The sequence below is a fragment of the Caretta caretta genome, chromosome 7 (assembly GCF_965140235.1).
Source record: "Caretta caretta isolate rCarCar2 chromosome 7, rCarCar1.hap1, whole genome shotgun sequence".
Taxonomy (NCBI): domain Eukaryota; kingdom Metazoa; phylum Chordata; order Testudines; family Cheloniidae; genus Caretta; species Caretta caretta.
In genome coordinates, this window is record NC_134212.1 from 30,213,877 (window position 1) to 30,231,777 (window position 17,901).

Genomic DNA, 17,901 nt, shown 5'->3' on the forward strand with positions numbered 1-17,901 from the left:
GGGGATGTTAATTAGATTAATTATGATATTTGGATAGAGGTTCCCTGCAGCCCTGAAAGTCAGGGTGGAACACTGGCTAGAACACTAGACTGCAACTTAAGAAACTTGAGTTCTGGTCCTTGCTCTGTCATAGACCCATCCTCTTCATGTCTTTGGTCCGTGCCTCAGTTTCTCCATCTGTAATATGGGGATAATGATACTGACCACCTTTGTACAGTGCTTTGAGATCCATGGATTGAAAGTGCTTTATAAGAGTTATGGATTATTTTATAACTCAAACTTATATTATATATAAAGGGGATATGATATAGTGGATGATACCCCAAGGAGTAGAAGCTAAACTATATCTTGGTATTGGTAGCAGCATTATGCTGAAAACGGATTTGTGGGGAGGAAAAGGCCTGGTTGATACTGCTCTTGGTATGGGCACTGATGGAGCAGGTGAACAGAACAGTGGCAGATGTGCCTGCAGGAGTTTGTGTTGCATTTGATGAGTACACTAGACCAACTTCATATAGTCCCAGAGCACCAATTCCTGGGAGCTCCATCACTGGGGCTGGAAGACCAGAAATGGAGCTAAGAGCCACTTTCTTTTGCTTTGGGCTTGGGCTGGGCCAGTTCAGGAGTCGCAGGGGCTCCTGTTATCCAAAGTTGTCACTGACATTGGCCAATGTAACCCTGCAGCCAGATGCACAATCCATATGGAGCCCTTTCCAGGACCCAAAGATGTGATGGGATTACACTAGACCCTGGATTCGGATATCAAGCAATACAAACTAGAAAGAAGATGAAACTAAGGAACCAGTGAAGACACCAAGAGGCGTGGCTTGGATGACTCCCCAAACAGAGGTACTTTTGGTGGCGGTGGCATCTCTCCTTTGCCGTGACACCTAGAAACAACTTGACAACAGTGAGCCTGCAGGTGTGCTGAGCCCAGACAGCCTCTCATGCTGACCACAACTGTCTCACTGGTTCCTTGTGCTCCCCCATCTCTCTACCCCTGTTGTCTCCCGGCTTGTACTTTGATTGTAGGTGCTCTGGAGCAGGGTCTGTGCGTTCTGCATTTGTACAATGCCTAGCACAATCGGGTCCTCTCTGGGAATCATGCTCCTAGGCGCTGCTGTAATACACATAATAAATAATCACAATCCTGCAAAATTGCCAGCAGATACAGGCCGGCTAGAGAATCTCTCTGCATGGTTTGGTTGTGAGTTTTCTGGAAAATCGCAAAAAAAACAAACCAAAAAAAATACCCAGGTTGCCCCCCCCCGGCCTCCAGGAGCAGGGCAGTCTGTGACCCTCTGGGAAAGTAAAGCCGGATCCAATCTGGTTTGTCAGGGAACGGGAGCCGGGGCCTTGCCCCGCTCGGGGCACCAGCCCCGATCCAGCCCCAGGGCAGGTGGACTGGCAGGCTCGGGGGTGGGCCATGGGATTTGGGACCTTCCCCTCCCGTCAGTGACATGACAACGGCCCCTGAGGCGCCAGAGCACGGGCCGGCCCTTTGGGGTAACGCGTGTGGCAGCGGAGAACCTCGGAAGGCGAAGGCCTGCCCATGCTGAAGCACGATTGGCTGCAAAGAGCGTCCGTCTCTCTGGCAGAGGGCACGGATTGGTGGGTGGGCGAGGACCGAGGTTATGAATGGAAAGGCGCTGGGGGAGGGGCCGCAAGCAGGAAGTGGGCAGTGGCGGCAGGTGGGGGCTCTGGGCGCGTGCTGTAGCTCGAGTTGGGTGCGGGGCGGGTCTCGTGCAGCCTGCCGGGCGGAGGGGCAATCCTCAGAGCAGTGGGGGTTCTGGGGGGTGGTGAAGACCCCCCCCCGCGGTGCAGGGGGCAGAGGCCTTGCACGGACTGGGGAGGCACCAGGTGTGAGTTGGGGGGCTGGGCACAGGGAGAGTGGGAGCGGAGGCACTGGGGGGGTGCAGGCACTTGTGGGTGCAGATGTTGCTGCAATACAAGGGTGCAATGAGGGCAGTGTCGCGGGGGGGGAGTGATGCTGAGATGCAGCCGCCTCTAGGGTGAGGCGTGGGGGCAGTTTATACAGGATCCCTTACCTAGCCTCCCCTGGGGTGCTGCATCCTGGAGTGGAAGTGTCTTTGTACAGTCGTGCTAGGGAGGGCAATTGTGTGGTTGTGTAGGTCAGTCAGGTAGGCCATTGCATGAGTGGGTGGTTGTGTCCCTGGTTGTGCTTATGCCACTTTGGCTCAGCTGTGGGGCAATAGCCCTGCCTGTCCTTGCTGACAGTCTGCTGTAGCTATTGTGTGGGGGGTGGACAATAACCAGCCTAGGGATGAATATGGAAGTGGAAGGGGAGTGGGGTCTCTGGATTAGAACATGGGCTGTGGGTTGGGACTGAGGGGCACCCATGCTCTCCCCACAGGCTGGCCAGCAAGATGGTTGACTCACAGTATGTGCTGCCCAACGATGTGGGGCTGGCGCTCCTGGACTGCAGCGAGGCCTTCCGGCTGCTGCTGCGGGGCGAGCGGCTCTACGCCCACTATCTGTCACGTGCCTGCTGGTACGGGGGGCTGATTGTGCTGCTCCAGACCTCACCTGAGGCACCAGCCATCTATGTGCTGCTCTCTCGGCTCTTCCGTGCCCAGGACCCTGACCAGCTGGGGGAATTGGCACGCTCTGCTGGCCTCACTGACCTGGAGTACCAGGTACCATCATACCCAGATACCTGGGCTCTGTCTCCAGCTCTAGAAGGGGAGTGGGGTCTAGTGGGTTAGAGCACTGGGGAGGGGCTGGGAGGCTGGTCTCCTGGGTTTCTTTGGCTCTGGGAGAGGATTGGGTGTTAGTAGGTTAGAGTGGGGGGAAGGGAGGTTGGGAGCCTGGACTCCTAGGTTCTTCCTGGCACTGGAGTGCCTGCCTAGACCCTGATCATTCCTCTCTCCCCGTAGGCGTTCCTGGTTTACGCCGCTGGCATCTTTTCCAACATGGGGAACTACAAATCTTTTGGGGACACCAAGTTTGTGCCCAACTTGCCCAAGGTGAGTCTGTGGTCGCAGGGGGCGGAGGGAGGGGTCACATGCCAGGGTCACGGGGATGGAATGTGTTTTGGAGTCTCCATGGGGAGGCACTGCTCCCTAGACACAGCATCATCCTCTTGCCAAGAGCTCTGTGCCAGCCGTCTTCCCCAGCTAATCATCACTTTCCTTCCCTCTCATTGGCTATGGGGCAGGTCCCTGACTAAGTTAAATGTTCCGTGGAGGGGAGGCTGTTTGGCCCTCCCTCACCCCATGTCTCCAGCCCGCTTATCCCCCTCTCCGTCACAGCTCAGTCCCTTTCTCCCCTAGGACAAGCTCCGGCAGCTGATCTGGCAGAGCCAGGCATTCCAGGAGCGGCCAGAGGAGATGGAGTCGCTGTGGGATAGGTGTGGGGAGCTGATGTTCTCGCTGGACCCGCAGCAGAGACAGCTGGGGCTCAGAGAGAAGGTAATGCCCCACACATACACACATGATGATTCCAGCCTGGGGAGGGGTGGGGTTTGGGAGCAACCAGAATGGATTGATTTAAATTAGTGATTAAACCACTGATTTGAATTATGATTTAAATCAGTCAGCAGGAAACCTTGATTTATATAATCTATTGTCATCTTGTTTTGCCTTTGTACTTTTTAGTTTTTTTCCTAAAGAAAGGTTTATTCTCATTGGTTAGTATAAACCAGTCAAACAGGTTGATTTATAGATTCATGAATTCTAAGGCTACGAGGAACCACTGCAGTCATCTAGTCTGATCTCCTGTATAACACAGCCATACAACTGCCCTGAATTAATTCCTGGTTGAACTAGAACAGTGGTTTTCAAACTTTTTTTCTGGGGACCCAGTTGAAGAAAACTGTTGATGCCCGCGACCCAGTGGAGCTGGGGATGCGGGGTTTGGGGTGCAACAGTGGGTCAGGGCTCTGGGCTGGGGGGTGCAGGCTCTGGGGTGGGGATGAGGGGTGTAGGGTGCAGGAAGGGGTTCCAGGTTTGGGGTCGGGCTCAGGGCTGGGGAAGGGGATTGGGGCATGGACTTATCTCCTGCGGCTCCTGGTCAGCGGCACAGCCAGGGTGCAGAGGCAGGCTTCCCGCCTGTCCTGGCACTGTGGACAGTGCTCTGCCTGAAGAGGCCAGCAACAGGTCCAGCTCCTAGGCGGAGGCCCGCAAGCAGCTTTGCACAGCTCTTGCCTCCAGGCACCGCCCAACCCCTCCCCCCCAGCTCCCATTGGCTGGGAACCGGCCAGTGGGAGTGCGGAGCTGGTGCTTGGGGTGGGGGCAGCACGTGGAGCCCCGTGGCCCCCCTGCCTAGAAGTTGGACCTGCTGCTGGCCGCTTCCAGGGCGCAGAGTGGTGTCAGAACGGGTAGGCGCTAGCCTGCCTTAGCTGGGCAGGACTGCCGACGGGACTTCTAATGTCCTGGTCAGCAGTGCTGACCAGAGCGACCCAGTGCCTTCTATGCTGCGACCTGACCTGAACTTTGAAAAACGCTGAACTAGAGCACTAAATTAAGGCGGAAGCTTTTGTGCAGAACAGAAACTGAAAGAACTGTGGTTTGAGATCACGCAGATAGCAAGGTTTGCTCAATGTCAAACTAGTGGAGGGCCTAGGTCTCACTCTGCTCCACACTCAGGACACCAGGCCATTGTGACATGTATAAAGCTTGATTCATCCTCAGCCATTAAAGATGGTTTAGCCCCGATTGCTCATATAATTACACAAGCCATGCACTTCCCCCCCTTCAAGATTTGAGGGCTCATCCATGCAGCATATTATATTATTGTGTATTTCTTTCAGTGTTTCTAATGGTTTGCAGTAAGGTTTGGCCTCGCCAGAGCCTGTCAGGAGTTCAAACTTAATTTAAAACACATTGAAGAACAGTTAGCCAAAGAATCAAAAAGTTAATAGCACTTTTTTTTAAAAGTACATGGTTTGAGCATTGGCCTGCTAAACTTAGGGTTGTGAGTTCAATCCTTGAGGGGGCCATTTAGGGATTGGGGCAAAAATTGGGGATTGGTCCTGCTTTGAGCAGAGGGTTGGACTAGATGACCTCCTGAGGTCCCTTCCAACCCTGATATTCTATGATTCTATGAACCAGTGGGGCCACTGGACAATCGGGGGTGTGTGTGTGTGTCTCAGTGGGTGTGGCTGGCGGCGGGGGGGTGTGTGTCAGTGGGTGTGGCTGGCGGCGGCGGTGTGTGTGTTGTGTCTCAGTGGGCGTGGCTGGCGGTGTGTGTTTGTCTGTGTGTCAGTGGGTGTGGCTGGTGGCGGGGTGTCTGTGTGTCAGTGGGCGTGGCTGGCGGCGGGGTGTGTCTGTGTGTCAGTGGGCTTGGCTGGCGGCGGGGGGTGTGTGTTGTGTCTCAGTGGGCGTGGCTGGTGGTGTGTGTCTGTGTGTGTCTCAGTGGGTGTGGCTGGCGGCGGGGGTGTGTGTCTCAGTGGGTGTGGCTGGCGGCGGGGGTGTGTGTCTCAGTGGGTGTGGCTGGCGGCGGTGGCGGTGTGTGTGTTGTGTCTCAGTGGGCGTGGCTGGCGGTGTGTGTTTGTCTGTGTGTCAGTGGGTGTGGCTGGTGGCGGGGTGTCTGTGTGTCAGTGGGCATGGCTGGCGGCGGGGTGTGTGTGTGTGTGTCTCAGTGGGCATGGTGGGGAGGTTGGGGGTCAGTGGGTGTGGCTGGCGGCGGGGAGGGGCTGTATGAGCAGTCTCGGTTGGTGGCGGGAAGAGGGGGTTAGCAGTCTCTCTGTGACACCCTGCCCTCCCCCTCAGGGCACCACGACCTATTTCTCCGGGAACTGCTGTTTGGAGGATGCCCAGCTAGCCCAGAAATTCCTCGACTCGCAGGTACCTGCTGGCGTGCTGACATAGGACATCTCCCCGGGTCCCCCCAGACAGCCCCGCACAGGGCAGCCCCAAGCCTGACCACCTCCGTGGGGTGTGTCTGCTGCATCTGCATTGCTACGGACCTTGTGCCCATAGGGCAAGGCCAGCATCAGGCCTCCTGCGGTCTGCGCCCTCCAGGTTTCCCATCCCCCACTCTGATCCCAGTGTCTCTGCATAGGATTGTAGGGGGCCCACTGAAGGGGGGGTCAGATGGGGTAAATATCCCACCCCCTCCAGTACCATCTCCTCATCTCTTTCAGAACATCAGTGCCTACAACACGCGGCTCTTCAAGGAGAAGGACAAGGCAGGGCAGACATGCTATGAGGTGCGGCTGGCATCAGTGCTGGGCACTGGTAAGACTCCCCCTTCTCTGCCCCTTCACTGCTTGGATCCCCCTGGTCTGTGCTCCCCACACTGCCCACCTCCCTGAGCTCCTCTGACCTGTGCTCCCCATGCTACCTGGATCTCTCCCCAATCCCCCAACCCGTACTCCCTATGCCACCCCCCTCACCTGCTGCCTGGATCTCACCCCCATGCTTAGCTCCCTGCCTGCACTCCCCACTCTCTTCCCCCACATTGAATTATCTCTCTCTTCCCCCAGATGCACCCGTCGACCATGAGCTGGCCCCCAAGCTGCGTTGCTTTGAGTTTGAGGGCTGCACGTTCCGCGTGACCCGCGGGGACTACGCACCCCTGCTGGAGAGAGTGGTGGAAAACCTACAGCGCACCAAGGCATGTGTGTCCCTGCCGCCCCTGCTCTGCATGTGCACTGAGTTGTGTGCGGGGGGGGGGTCTCTCCCAGTGGCTTTTGTAGGTTTTAAACCCTAACTCTGCCACCAAAGGGAAACCTTATTTTTATTTCCAGAGAGAGAAGATAGTCTTAGGGCAAAAAGACTGAGAGCCTGGACTCCTGGGTTCTGTTCCCAGTTCTGGGAGGAGGGGCTGGGAGCCAGGACCCCTAGGTTCTCACTTCCTGGAGTTGAAATGGTGATGGGGGAGGAGGAATTTATTGTGGGGTGGGGAGAGGAATGGCTGAAGCCAGATGAATAGTCGTTGATGAGCTAGGTGTCTGCCCCTCTTCTCTCCCAGGCTCATGCTGCCAACACCAACCAGGAGCACATGCTGGAGCATTACATCCGTAGCTTCACGCAGGGCTCCATTGCGGCCCACAAGGAAGGTTCCCGCAGCTGGATCCGTGACAAGGGGCCTATTGTCGAAAGGTGGGAGCTGGGAACCGGGTCTTCTGGGTTCTGTCCCCAGCTGTAGGAGGGAAGTGGGGTTCAGTGGGTTTGAGCAGAGAGGGCTGGCATCCAGGGATTTTGAGAGAAGTCAGGTGCTAGCTGGGAGAGGAAAGGAGAGGGGTTTGTTGATAGGGACATTCGCCTCCTGGGATCAGCGAACCAGGGGCTTGTCTCTTGTCCAGGGCAGGCCAGGCCATTTAATGTGCTCTCTCCCTCCACAGTTACATCGGCTTTATTGAAAGCTACCGAGACCCCTATGGCTCCCGGGGGGAGTTTGAAGGTAAAACACGCTGGTTCCCTCAAAGGAACCCTGGGGAACTGGGAGGGGTTGGAGTAGTGGGAGGGAGGGGATGGGTTGGCTGTGGACGGGGGTGTGTGTGTTTTTTTCTGGGTGTGCTTTTGTACTGTCATTGTGTTTGGGTGTGGCTGACTGCTGAGAGGAGTTGGTTGTGTAGTCGTGTAGTGTCATTGGGGGTGTGTGGTTGTGTGTCCCTTGCAACTGTGTACTGTAGGTGTGTTTTGCAGATGGTGGTCATATATTGTAATTGCTTTGGGGGAGTTGTAGGGGAGGAGTGTAGTTTTGTGTGACTGTTGGGGTGTTTTGTGAGGGGTTGCATTCTGCAGTGGGGGGGGGGTTGTGGTGGTGTTGGGCAGAGGGTGGCTGGCTAGCTGGGGCAGGGCAGTACTAGCCAGCCCCGTCCACAGCACCCGCTCTCTCCCCCCAGGATTTGTGGCCGTTGTGAACAAGGCCATGAGCGCCAAGTTTGCGCGGCTGGTGGAGTCAGCTGAGCAGCTGCTGCTGGAGCTGCCCTGGCCCCGTGCCTTCGAGAAGGACACCTTCCTCACGCCGGACTTCACCTCGCTGGATGTGCTGACATTCGCAGGCAGTGGGATCCCGGCTGGCATCAACATCCCCAACTGTGAGCACTACCCACAATCCTCTGTGCCTGCGCCCCTGTCCACAGTGCTCTGCACCTCCCCAGGGGCTACCCAGAATCCTCTCTGTCTGCATCCCTTCTCAGAATCCTGTGTGCCTCTCAGGAGCTATCCACAATCCTCTTCCACCCTGGCACTATCCAGAATCCCCTGCATCTGCATCCCAGCCATTGGCACGGGAGACCAGACCCCATGTAAAGCCCACTGGTCTGTCCCCTTGACCTGCTCTCCCCTCATGATGAGTGCTGGCCTCAATGCCCTAGCAAGGCCCTATGGGGTGCTGTGCTGCAGGGAGGATTCAGTAGGGGGTGCTTTGCCCTTGCAGTCAGTGCTGATCCCAATGCCGCACTAGCAGGCACTGTGCTGCAGCGAGCAGAGTGGAGGGTACCATAGGCACTCTTGTTACGCTCCCAGTCCGGGAGCAGTTTTAAAACTGGAGTTTTATTAAGCTTTGTATCAAAACTCAAACACACCCACACACGTTGCACAAGCCCCATTACTGCTCAGTGCTTTCAGAGCACAGATGACGCTATTGCTACATCCAGAGCTTCCCCTTTGGACCCCCTCGGCAGTCCTTCAATCCTTAAAGGGACACGCACAGGCAAATCTAACCCTGACGTTCCCTTTGGAGTACTACGCTCCCCGCAGTTCATGTAATGTCTTCCCGAGCAAAATCTAATCCAGTCCATCCGTTTGAGTTATTAGCAATAGTCCCAGCACATCACTGTCGTTGTCATTTGAGCCTCTCATCTGTCACAAGTTCTGGGACTGACGGTGGGACCTTCTGCAGCTCTCTCCCATTTATTTCAAATTCAGCAGAAAGTTTCTGTGGCAATTTTTGTTCCACTGTCCAACAGAATAGTCAGTTCTGAACACCTTCAATTAGGGTGACCAGATGTCCCGATTTCAGGGACAGTCCTGGTATTTGGGGCTTTGTTTTATATATATGCCTGTTACTCCCCACCCTCTGTCCCAATTTTTCACACTTGCTGGCTGGTCATCCTACATTCAGTCCCCAAAGATGTTCATATCTTATGGAATAATAGTTCCTATGTGATCAGTGGCATCACAAGTAACTCCCAAGTCACTGGGTATATGGCAAGCTACTTAGAAAAACGTACTAAATAAACAGAATTACAAACTATCCAGAGGCATAAACCGCTGTAGATCAACATCCACAGTGTAATTCAGTATCCCTTACATCAGCCTTGGATAGAATGCCGGATACAGTGCAGGAATAGACACTGGATATGGCATGTGACAAATATGAGGACACCCTCCTGGTGCATTCACCGGTCCAATAGTTGGATTTAGATATTGATAAGTAGGTGCCCTAACTGTTCCTATGTCAGCATCTGCAGGGCTCTTCTCTTCCTTGTCAGCCTACCTCGTGTGTCAGTGATTTGTCTTCTGGGACACTGCTGGTTTCAGGTTCCGTGGTCACATTTTGTTAATCCCGTCTTTCAATGGCTGTTGCAAATGTCCCATCAATGTGATCAGCAGTTTCCAAACGTACATAGTCAACAGCATCCTCATTTCCCAGCTGGGGAAGAAATATCTGTGGATCCAGAGTCTCTGTGCCATGGGCAGCATCGGATCCCATCAGCAATGTAGTTCATCTTCACTCTCGCTTTCAGAGTCCCTGGAGTCCAAATTCCTGTCCTCATTTTGATTTCCTTCGGTGCTAGTTTGCCTTGTCCTGTGTGTCTTCTGTAGTGGTGTTACATCCAAGGGGAAGTCATAGGGAAGTGGAAGATAGGGTTCTTCACTGCAAACACCTCCTTTCCTGTCTTCTGCTTGTGCTTCATAGACTAGACCAGGGATAGTCAATAGGCGGATCACGGGCCCAATCCAGATCGCCAGATGCTTTTGAACAGACCCCAACATCTTTTTATTTACTTGTTGTTGTTATCATCGTTGTGGGGTTTTATTATTTTCCCTGGAGTCTGGACCTTGACTATACCTTGACCAAGAAATTTGGACCTTGACCAAAATATAATTGATTACTTCTGGACTAGACTGTCCCCTTCCCTGTGAAGTACTACATGATTTTTTATCTTCCCACTACAATCTTAATTTGTCTGGTCCCCCTCTCTGTGGGAGACTCTGGACAAGTACTGGTGCAGCTGGCAGGAGGGCAGCACCATGCACTTTCTAATCACAGTGATTCCCTTTGTGAGTAGCAGATTTTTGAGAACATGTTGATGCTGGTTTCTAAGCTTCTTTCATCTGCTGGTTCCATTTCTCAACATAATCTTTACGGTTCGCAGGTGCAGACTGAGAGTTTATAGGTCAACCAAATGCAATGTCAGTGGGCAAATGTGCTGAACTTCCATATAATAAACAGAAGGGTGAGAACCGTGTTGCTCATTTCATGTACAGTTATAGGCAAAAATCACTTTATTAAGGGAAGGCTTCCAATTTGACTTTTGTTCTTCCGGCAAGGTTTTCAACCTACCCAGCAGAGCCTGATTCAGGCTTTCCATGTGCCTTTGCCCCGTGGATGGTTTGTAGTTGTGCAAGGTGTTTCAGTTTTACTGTAGTCCAGTGACCTTTGGAATAAATGATTTTCAAACTCTGCCTCTTGGATCCTTTTGGGGAAACCAAATTTTAAAACAAAGTCACCGAAGATCTCATCTGCCACAGTGTTTCCTGACTCGGTGGTGGGAGGGTAGGCTTGGACATGCCCAGTGAAGTGATTCCTTACGACTAAGATGTATTCATATCCTCCTTTGCTTCTGTCTAGATGCAAGACTTCTCTTGATACAAGCCCAAATGGTTCTGTTGTAACTGTGAGTTAATGGCGCTCTGGTAGGCTGGTGAGGGTTCTTTTGCTTGTCGAGTGGACAGACTCTAGTGACAATGTCTGATGTCTCTCTTCGTCTGTGGCCAATAAAACTGATCTCTTGCAAGACTGGTTACTTGCTCGGCTCTTCAAAGTCCCATCTCTGTGTGTGATTCTTGATGTATCTGCTTTTGGATTTTTCAGGTAATACCAGGTAGCTTGGTTTCCAGTAAAGCCTTCTCTGTAGCACCGCATCATATCTTCAGTTAGAATCAGCTTCTTGTGAGGCAGACGGTACTTTCTGTCTCAGATCAAGGGCTGGGACTAGCACATCCTGAAACGTCCTCTTGTGCTACTCTTGAGAGCTGCAGGGGAAGTTCAGTTGCATCCTTTTCCTGGTAATAAGATCTTAATATACCCTCGGTTTTGGCAGGCTCTGATTAGTTTTCCCCTCCAAGTAACTCCTGAAGCTCAGTCCCGGGCAAACTGCCTTGATCACAGCTTCCATTGTCTCTGCCTCAGCGTACTCCTTTGGAATTCCACGTTCAGTTTGAGAAGCCAGACTCTTTAGGCTTAGCCTGTCCTCTTGGTTGGCTTTCGCAGTCTGTCCTGTTGTTTTAAAATCTTTCCTTAGAACTGGTTCTATTTTCTGGGCTGGCAGTGGCAGATTTTCCACAGCGGTTTGGCTTGTTAATTTCTTTCATGCTTTCCTGAAACTGTATTTCAAGCCATTTAAATTTTTCAGCACTCTGGGTCTGAACTGTCTCCTCTTCAGTTGTTTCCATTTGCTCCCCGTTTGCTGCAGCAATGTATGCTCTTATCTTGTAATGCCAACAACGCAGACAGTCCCTGATCATCCAACTCTTCCTGCAATGACTTACGCATATGATTAAAGCAAGTCGACATTTTGCTGCAGTTTCACTGCGACTTGTCCCAGAAATGCCCAGAGAGTCGCAGACCATCCTTTGGCTAGTATAAAAGTCCTCCTATCTCCATGTGACGGTCCTCTAATGCTCTCCCAGCCAAAGAGTTTGTAAATAAGGAAATCTTCCCTGGCAGCTTTCCCTGGAACAGTTTAAAGCAGCTTCTAGGGAGGTTCATCTCCTGGAGAGGTCAGATCACTACAGTTCAGCCTCTCTGGGCTGGGAGTGTAACTCTCCCCTCTCCTAGTCACTGCTGACCCCAGTGCCCTAGTGCAGTGTTAGGGGGCGCTGTGCTGCAGGGAGAAGGTTTGGGGCCACAGTGTGGGGCAGGTGGGGCTCAGCCAAGTGTCTGCTTCCCCCATCTCTCCAGATGACGACATCCGCCAGACCGAAGGTTTCAAGAACGTGTCCCTGGGCAACGTGCTGTCAGTGGCCTATGCCACCCAGAAGGACAAACTGACCTTCCTCGCTGAGGAGGACAAGGTGTGTGGGAGCCCAGAGCTGTAGGTCAGGGTTGAGGGGCATCGGCAGAGCTGTAGGGATTGAGGGAAGGCCAGGGCTGGGATAGCTGTGGTTGTGGGTTGGGACTAAGGGGCACTGGGAGAGTTGGTCAGGAGCCCATGGCTGGGATAGCAGGGGGCCAGTGGGTCAGGATTGAGGGGCACTGGCAGAGCTGTGGGAGTTTGGGAGAAGGCCAAGGCTGGGACAGCATGGACTCTGCGTCGGGAGGAAGGGGCACCGCACACCATGGCTGGCTGAGGCTGTGGGTCTCTTGCAGGACCTGTACATTAAGTGGAAGGGGCCATCATTTGAGGTGCAGGTCGGGCTGCACGAGCTGCTGGGGCATGGCAGTGGGAAGCTCTTTGTGCAGGTAAGCACCCGCCTTGGCAGGGGATGGGGGGAGGGGGAAAGGATCCCTATATAAACAGCCCCTGCGCTCTACCCCAGAGGAGGCTGCCTCTCCGCTCCAGGCGAGGGATCCCTGTACACAGTGTTGGGGATGATGCTTCTCCCCATGGGTTAGCACGGCTGGTGCAGCGCGGCAGTGCTGGCTGAGGGTGGATGCTAACGTCTCCCCCATTCCACAGGAGGAGAAGGGCACCTGTAACTTCGACAGGGAGGCTGTGATAAACCCGGAGACGGGGGAATTGGTAAGGGGGCTGAGAGGGGAAGTGGTGGCGATGGGGGAGGGTGGGGAGAGAAATGATCTTTAATGGGGGAAGGGAAGTGGCAGGGCCAGCTTACACTGAACATCTGTGATCGCCTTGGGGTGCCCCCCACCTGCCAGCCCTGCACCCCAACCCCTATAATATCCCCATGCATGTCTTCCCCAGACCCCTCCTCCCCACATTACCTATCGGATCCCATTGGGTATCAGTCCCAGCCCCCTAGCCCTGACCCCCACATTGCCTTTGGGATTCCCTCAGGTGCCAGCCTTGCCCCCTAACTTTGTCTTCTCTCTCCCCCCGCCCCCCCCAAGATCCAGAGCTGGTACCGGGGTGGTGAGACATGGGACAGCAAGTTCTCCACCATCGCGTCGAGCTACGAGGAGTGTCGGGCTGAGTGCGTGGGGCTCTACCTCTGCCTCAACAAGGACGTGCTCCGGTGAGGGGCCTGGGTGGGGGGACAAGGCCTATTGCCATGGGCTGGGGACAGCAGATGGATGGGGAGGGTCACCTTAGTGGTGGGGGTGGCTGTCATAGGGGGAATTCATTTTACCTGGGTACGGAGGGGGTGGTGAGTAGGGAGGTGGGGGCTGTCACTGGGGACTGAGAGAGTGGCGGGGGGGCTGGGGGATGGCAGGGTCTGGGGCTCAGGATAATGCTGCAGTCCTGCAGATACCATGGGGAGGGTGTCCTTGCACTTGTTGCTGCCCCCCACTGTCAGCAAGTCCCCCTCTGAGCTGTAGCTCACGAAAGCTTATGCTCAAATAAATTTTTTAGTCTCTAAGGTGCCACAAGTACTCCTTTTCTTTCTCCAACAGTTGCAGCTGTCTGGAGATGCTTGCCTTCACGCCTTACTCATTCACACCTCATTCATTCAACAGGGCAAAAAGAGTCGGGGGGGAAATCTTATTCTACTCCTAGCAAAAAGACATTTTTCTTCTACTTTAACTATCCTTAGGGGCTATAACATTAGACCAAGACTTAATACAAAGTTTTCTATATAGGGATCTGCTACAAAGTTCCAATATCAAAGGACTTCATACAAAGTTGTATGAAAATAGCTTAATACAAGGTTATATGGAGAGGCATAATACAAAGGCATATGAGAGTTATGTGAAGATACTTAATACAGAGATTTATCTAGAAGTGTGTGGGGGGGAGTTTGGGGGTTCCCCAGTGGGCCTTCCTCACTCCCTCCTCCTGCCCCCGACAGGATTTTTGAGCTGGAAGGCGAGGATGCGGAAGATGTGATCTACATCAACTGGCTGAACATGGTGCGGGCTGGGCTGCTAGGGCTGGAGTTCTACACCCCTGAGACTGGCACCTGGCGCCAGGTGAGCTGGGGGTGGAGGGGGGCACTGGCCCTTTAAAAGGAGGCAGGACAGCCTTTGACTCTTCCTCTGGGGGGGGTGTGGCAGGGCTCGGGGGAGCCAGGGTTCTATCTGAGCCCTGGGCGGGGAGTGGGATCTAGTGGATTAGAGCGGAGGGGGGCTGGGAGCCAGGACTCCTGGGCTCATCACGGCACCTTGCTGCTCTCCCCCAGGCTCACATGCAGGCGCGCTTCGTGATCCTGCGGGTGCTGCTGGAGGCGGGCGAGGGGCTGGTGTCGCTGCAACACACCACAGGCGCTGACGGCAAACCCGATGCACTCATCACTCTCAACCGCAACAAGATCCTGCCTGTGGGGAAGCCGGCCATCGAGCGGTTCCTGCTCAGGCTGCAGGTGAGGGGCGGGGCAGGGCTGCAGGGCGCAAGCTGGGGGCTCAGTAGGGGGCTCTCTCCTCTCACAGTCAGTGCTGGCCCCAATAGGGGTGCTGCGCTACTCGACGGTGGGGCTCAATGAGGCAGTGCTGTTGCTGTGAGGGGGATCATGGTAGGGGTGGTGGGACCGTGGCTGTGTTGTGGGTGTACGGGGGGGTTCCGCTGGGGGGGGGGAGGCTGGCTGGGTCTCAGCCCCCTTTGTGTTGCAGGTGCTGAAGTCGACGGCGGATGTGGCGGGGGGCCGGGCGCTCTACGAGGGTTTCTCAGCCGTGACAGACGAGGGGCCGGAGAGATTCCTGAGCCTGCGGGACACCGTGCTGCTACGCAAGGAGGCACGCAAAATGTTTGTGCAGGCCAACACCCGCCTGGAAGGTATGGAATCCCCCGGCACTCCCCAGGCTTTTATCCACCTCCCTATGGGGTAACACTGCCTGGAGGGTATGGAGTCCCCCTAGTGCCCCGTGCACCCTGCTCTGGGGTGACACTCACGTGGTGGGTACAGTTCTGCCCCACAACTCCCACCCCTGCTGCCCCCTTCGGGTAACTAGACCCCTGAGCTGCAGGCCAAGCTGAGCCCTGGTTTACCCCAGTCCTGTGCCAGCTGAGAGTTCAGACCCGTGGGGCCTTGGTGCCAGGTGCAGGTGGAGAGGGCTCCGAGAAGGCATGGTGGGCTAAGATTGGAGCCAGTGAGGGGTGACCGACGTGGAGTGACAAGGCAGGGGCAGGTGGAAGGGTACAGGAGCTGGAGTGGGTGCAATACAGAGGGCTGTGAGGGAAACACCGGGACCTCGTCTTACCCCCCTTTCCCTCAGGAGGCAAGGACATGAGACATGACCTGTGTGTGGGGGGGGGGAGTGAAGGTTAGGTGGGGGGCTGTGATGAGGGCAATGCCATGACCCTGTCTCCCCCCCTTCTTCCCAGGCGAGGATGTGACCCTGGTGCAGTACGAGGGTACCGCGGCCGGATTGATCTGCTCCTTCTCTGAGCGATTCCCTGAGGATACTGAGCTCTTGGAGCGCCATCTGCTGGAGCTGTCGGACAGCGACGCCCACTTCTGGGCAAGCCAGGGCTGAGAACAGGGAGAGCCAACCCCGGCCCCGCACGCTGCACCGGAAACTCAATACACTCAGCTTTTGTACCTGCCTCTCATCTCTCTCTGCTGCGTCTGATGTGTCAAACAAGAGTTGGGGAGCTCGTCCCAAATGAGCATTAATGGGGCTCCTCATCACAGCCTCAGCAAAATGGCACATGGTTTAATGGGCCTTAGTGTCTGACTCCCTCCCCACAACTTTTCTACCAGGAGTCCTGGCTCCCATTCCCCTCCACCCACACAAGCCACCACAACAAGTTCCTTCCCAGAGTTGGGCATAGAACCCAAGAGTCCTGGCTCCCAGTTCCCCCTGCCCTAACCACTTGACCCCTCCCCTCCCAGAGAACCCTGAGAAGTTTCAGTACATACAAATTCAAGGTAGTATGTCTGGGAGCCAACAATGCAGGTTCAGGAAGGGACTCAGAAGGACGTAGCTGGCATCACAGATAATTGCCTCAATATGAGCTCCCAATGCAGCCCTGCGCCCAAAAGGGCTAACGTGATCGCGAGTAGCAGGGAATGGTCTTGCCTGTGCCCCCAGTGTCAGTGTAACTGCTGCTCGAATGCTGTGTCTGGCTCCGATATACACACTTTCAGTAGGGTGTGGAACGTTCAAAGGAGGGCCACAAAAATGAGCCAGGGTTGCACAACAAGCCTCATGAGGGGATGCATGATGAGCTCAGTCTATTCAGCTGATCACAGTGAAGGGCAAGAGCTGACTTGATCGCTCTGTGTAGTAGGTACTTACACTTGGAAAAGAGAGCAAGTAGTGGAAGCTTTTCACCACTGCTGCAAAGATCTAGCAAGACCCAATGGCTGGAAGTTGAATTTAGACAGATTTAACTTTGATCTCAGAAGCAATTTCCACAGCCATTCGAAGGGCTTCCCTGGGGAAGTGGAGGGATTCACCATCGCTTGGAGGCTTTAACGGGACATCTTACTTTAATCCAGCACCTGGGAGAAATGATACAGCCGTTGTGTGCTGGAAGGGTGTGGTAGTCAGTTTTGGCCATGGAATCTCTGAATCCCCCTGTTCATTCCTTTTCTTCAGGGACTACGGGGAGAGCAGCCTTGCCTGCAACACACCCCTAATGTTTGCAGGTCTGCAGTTAAATTACTGTAATCAGGGATTCAGCCAGTCGATCAAGTAGTAGATCAAGAAGGAATTTTTTCTTCCATGCACAAGTGGACAGATTTATCTGGGTTTTTTCCCCCCGCTTTCCTCTGATGTGTCAGGGAGTGGCCACAGCTGAAGATGGGACAGCGGATGGGTGGCCTGGGCTCTGAGAATCTTGTTCAGATGCTTGACTGAGGGTCTTACCCAGATGTTTGGGGTGCAGCTGATCACCATTTTTGGGGTCAGGAAGGGATTTCTACCAGTCAGATTGGCAGGAACCTTGGGGCTTTTCCACCTTCGGCTGCAGCATAGGGCATGGGTCGCCTCCTGGGATCAGCTGGGCATGGCTCATCTCAGCAATTCCCTGTCATCACAGGGAATTTGCTTATTGGGGGGGCCTCACTGGTTCTCTGGGGCTTACAACAGGTTAGTCTCCTGATGGCTGAAATGCTTTAGTCTCTCTCAAATCTTGGGCTCTCATACAGGAGAAACTGGGTGAGATTTAACAGTCTGTGATAGGAAGTCAGACTACATGATCTGCTAGTCCAGGGATGGGCAAACTTTGGCCCGAGGTCCACATCAGGGTTGTGAAACTGTATGGAGGGCCGGGTAGGGAAGGCTGTGCCTGCCCAGACAGCCTGGCCCCTGCTCCTTATCTGCCCCCTCCCACTTACTGCCCCACTCAGCTTCTGCCCCATCCAACCCCCCCCCCCCCCGCTCCTTGTCCCCTGCCTGCCCCCTCCTGGGACTCCCTGCCTGCCCCCCTGGGACCCCACCCCCATCCAACTCCCCCTGCTCCCTGTCTCCTGATTCCCCCCGACCCCTATCCACACTGCCGCCCCTAACCCCTCCACCCCGGCTCCTGACAGCCCCAACCCCTATCCACACTCTTGCCCCCTGACAGGCCCCCGTGGACTCCCATGCCTGTCCAACCCTCTCTGTTCCCCGTCCCATGACTGCCCCCCGCCCCAACCACTCCCTGTCCCCTGCCTGCCCCCGGGGTCCCCTGCCCCCTTATCGTGCTGCTCAGAGCAG

The 17,901-nt window shown here is 54.7% G+C and overlaps 1 protein-coding gene across 2 annotated transcripts; it reads left to right on the plus strand.

Moving 5' to 3' along the window:
• The first annotated feature begins 1,652 nt into the window (after positions 1-1,652).
• On the plus strand, positions 1,653-15,802 carry DPP3 (dipeptidyl peptidase 3). 2 transcript variants are annotated; one of them, XM_048858682.2, is made up of 18 exons: positions 1,653-1,691; positions 2,375-2,657; positions 2,898-2,987; positions 3,294-3,431; positions 5,733-5,807; positions 6,107-6,200; positions 6,449-6,579; positions 6,937-7,067; positions 7,310-7,368; positions 7,814-8,008; positions 12,103-12,215; positions 12,511-12,603; positions 12,821-12,883; positions 13,213-13,337; positions 14,112-14,232; positions 14,442-14,621; positions 14,869-15,031; positions 15,581-15,802. In XM_048858682.2, the coding sequence occupies exons 2-18, from the start codon at positions 2,388-2,390 to the stop codon at positions 15,730-15,732; spliced, it is 2,193 nt and encodes a 730-aa protein (XP_048714639.2). In that variant the 5' UTR covers positions 1,653-1,691; positions 2,375-2,387; the 3' UTR covers positions 15,733-15,802. The 2 variants fall into 2 exon arrangements, with proteins under 2 accessions (XP_048714639.2, XP_074986467.1); XM_075130366.1 differs by lacking the exon at positions 1,653-1,691 and adding an exon at positions 1,738-1,860.
• Positions 15,803-17,901: the final 2,099 nt, after the last annotated feature.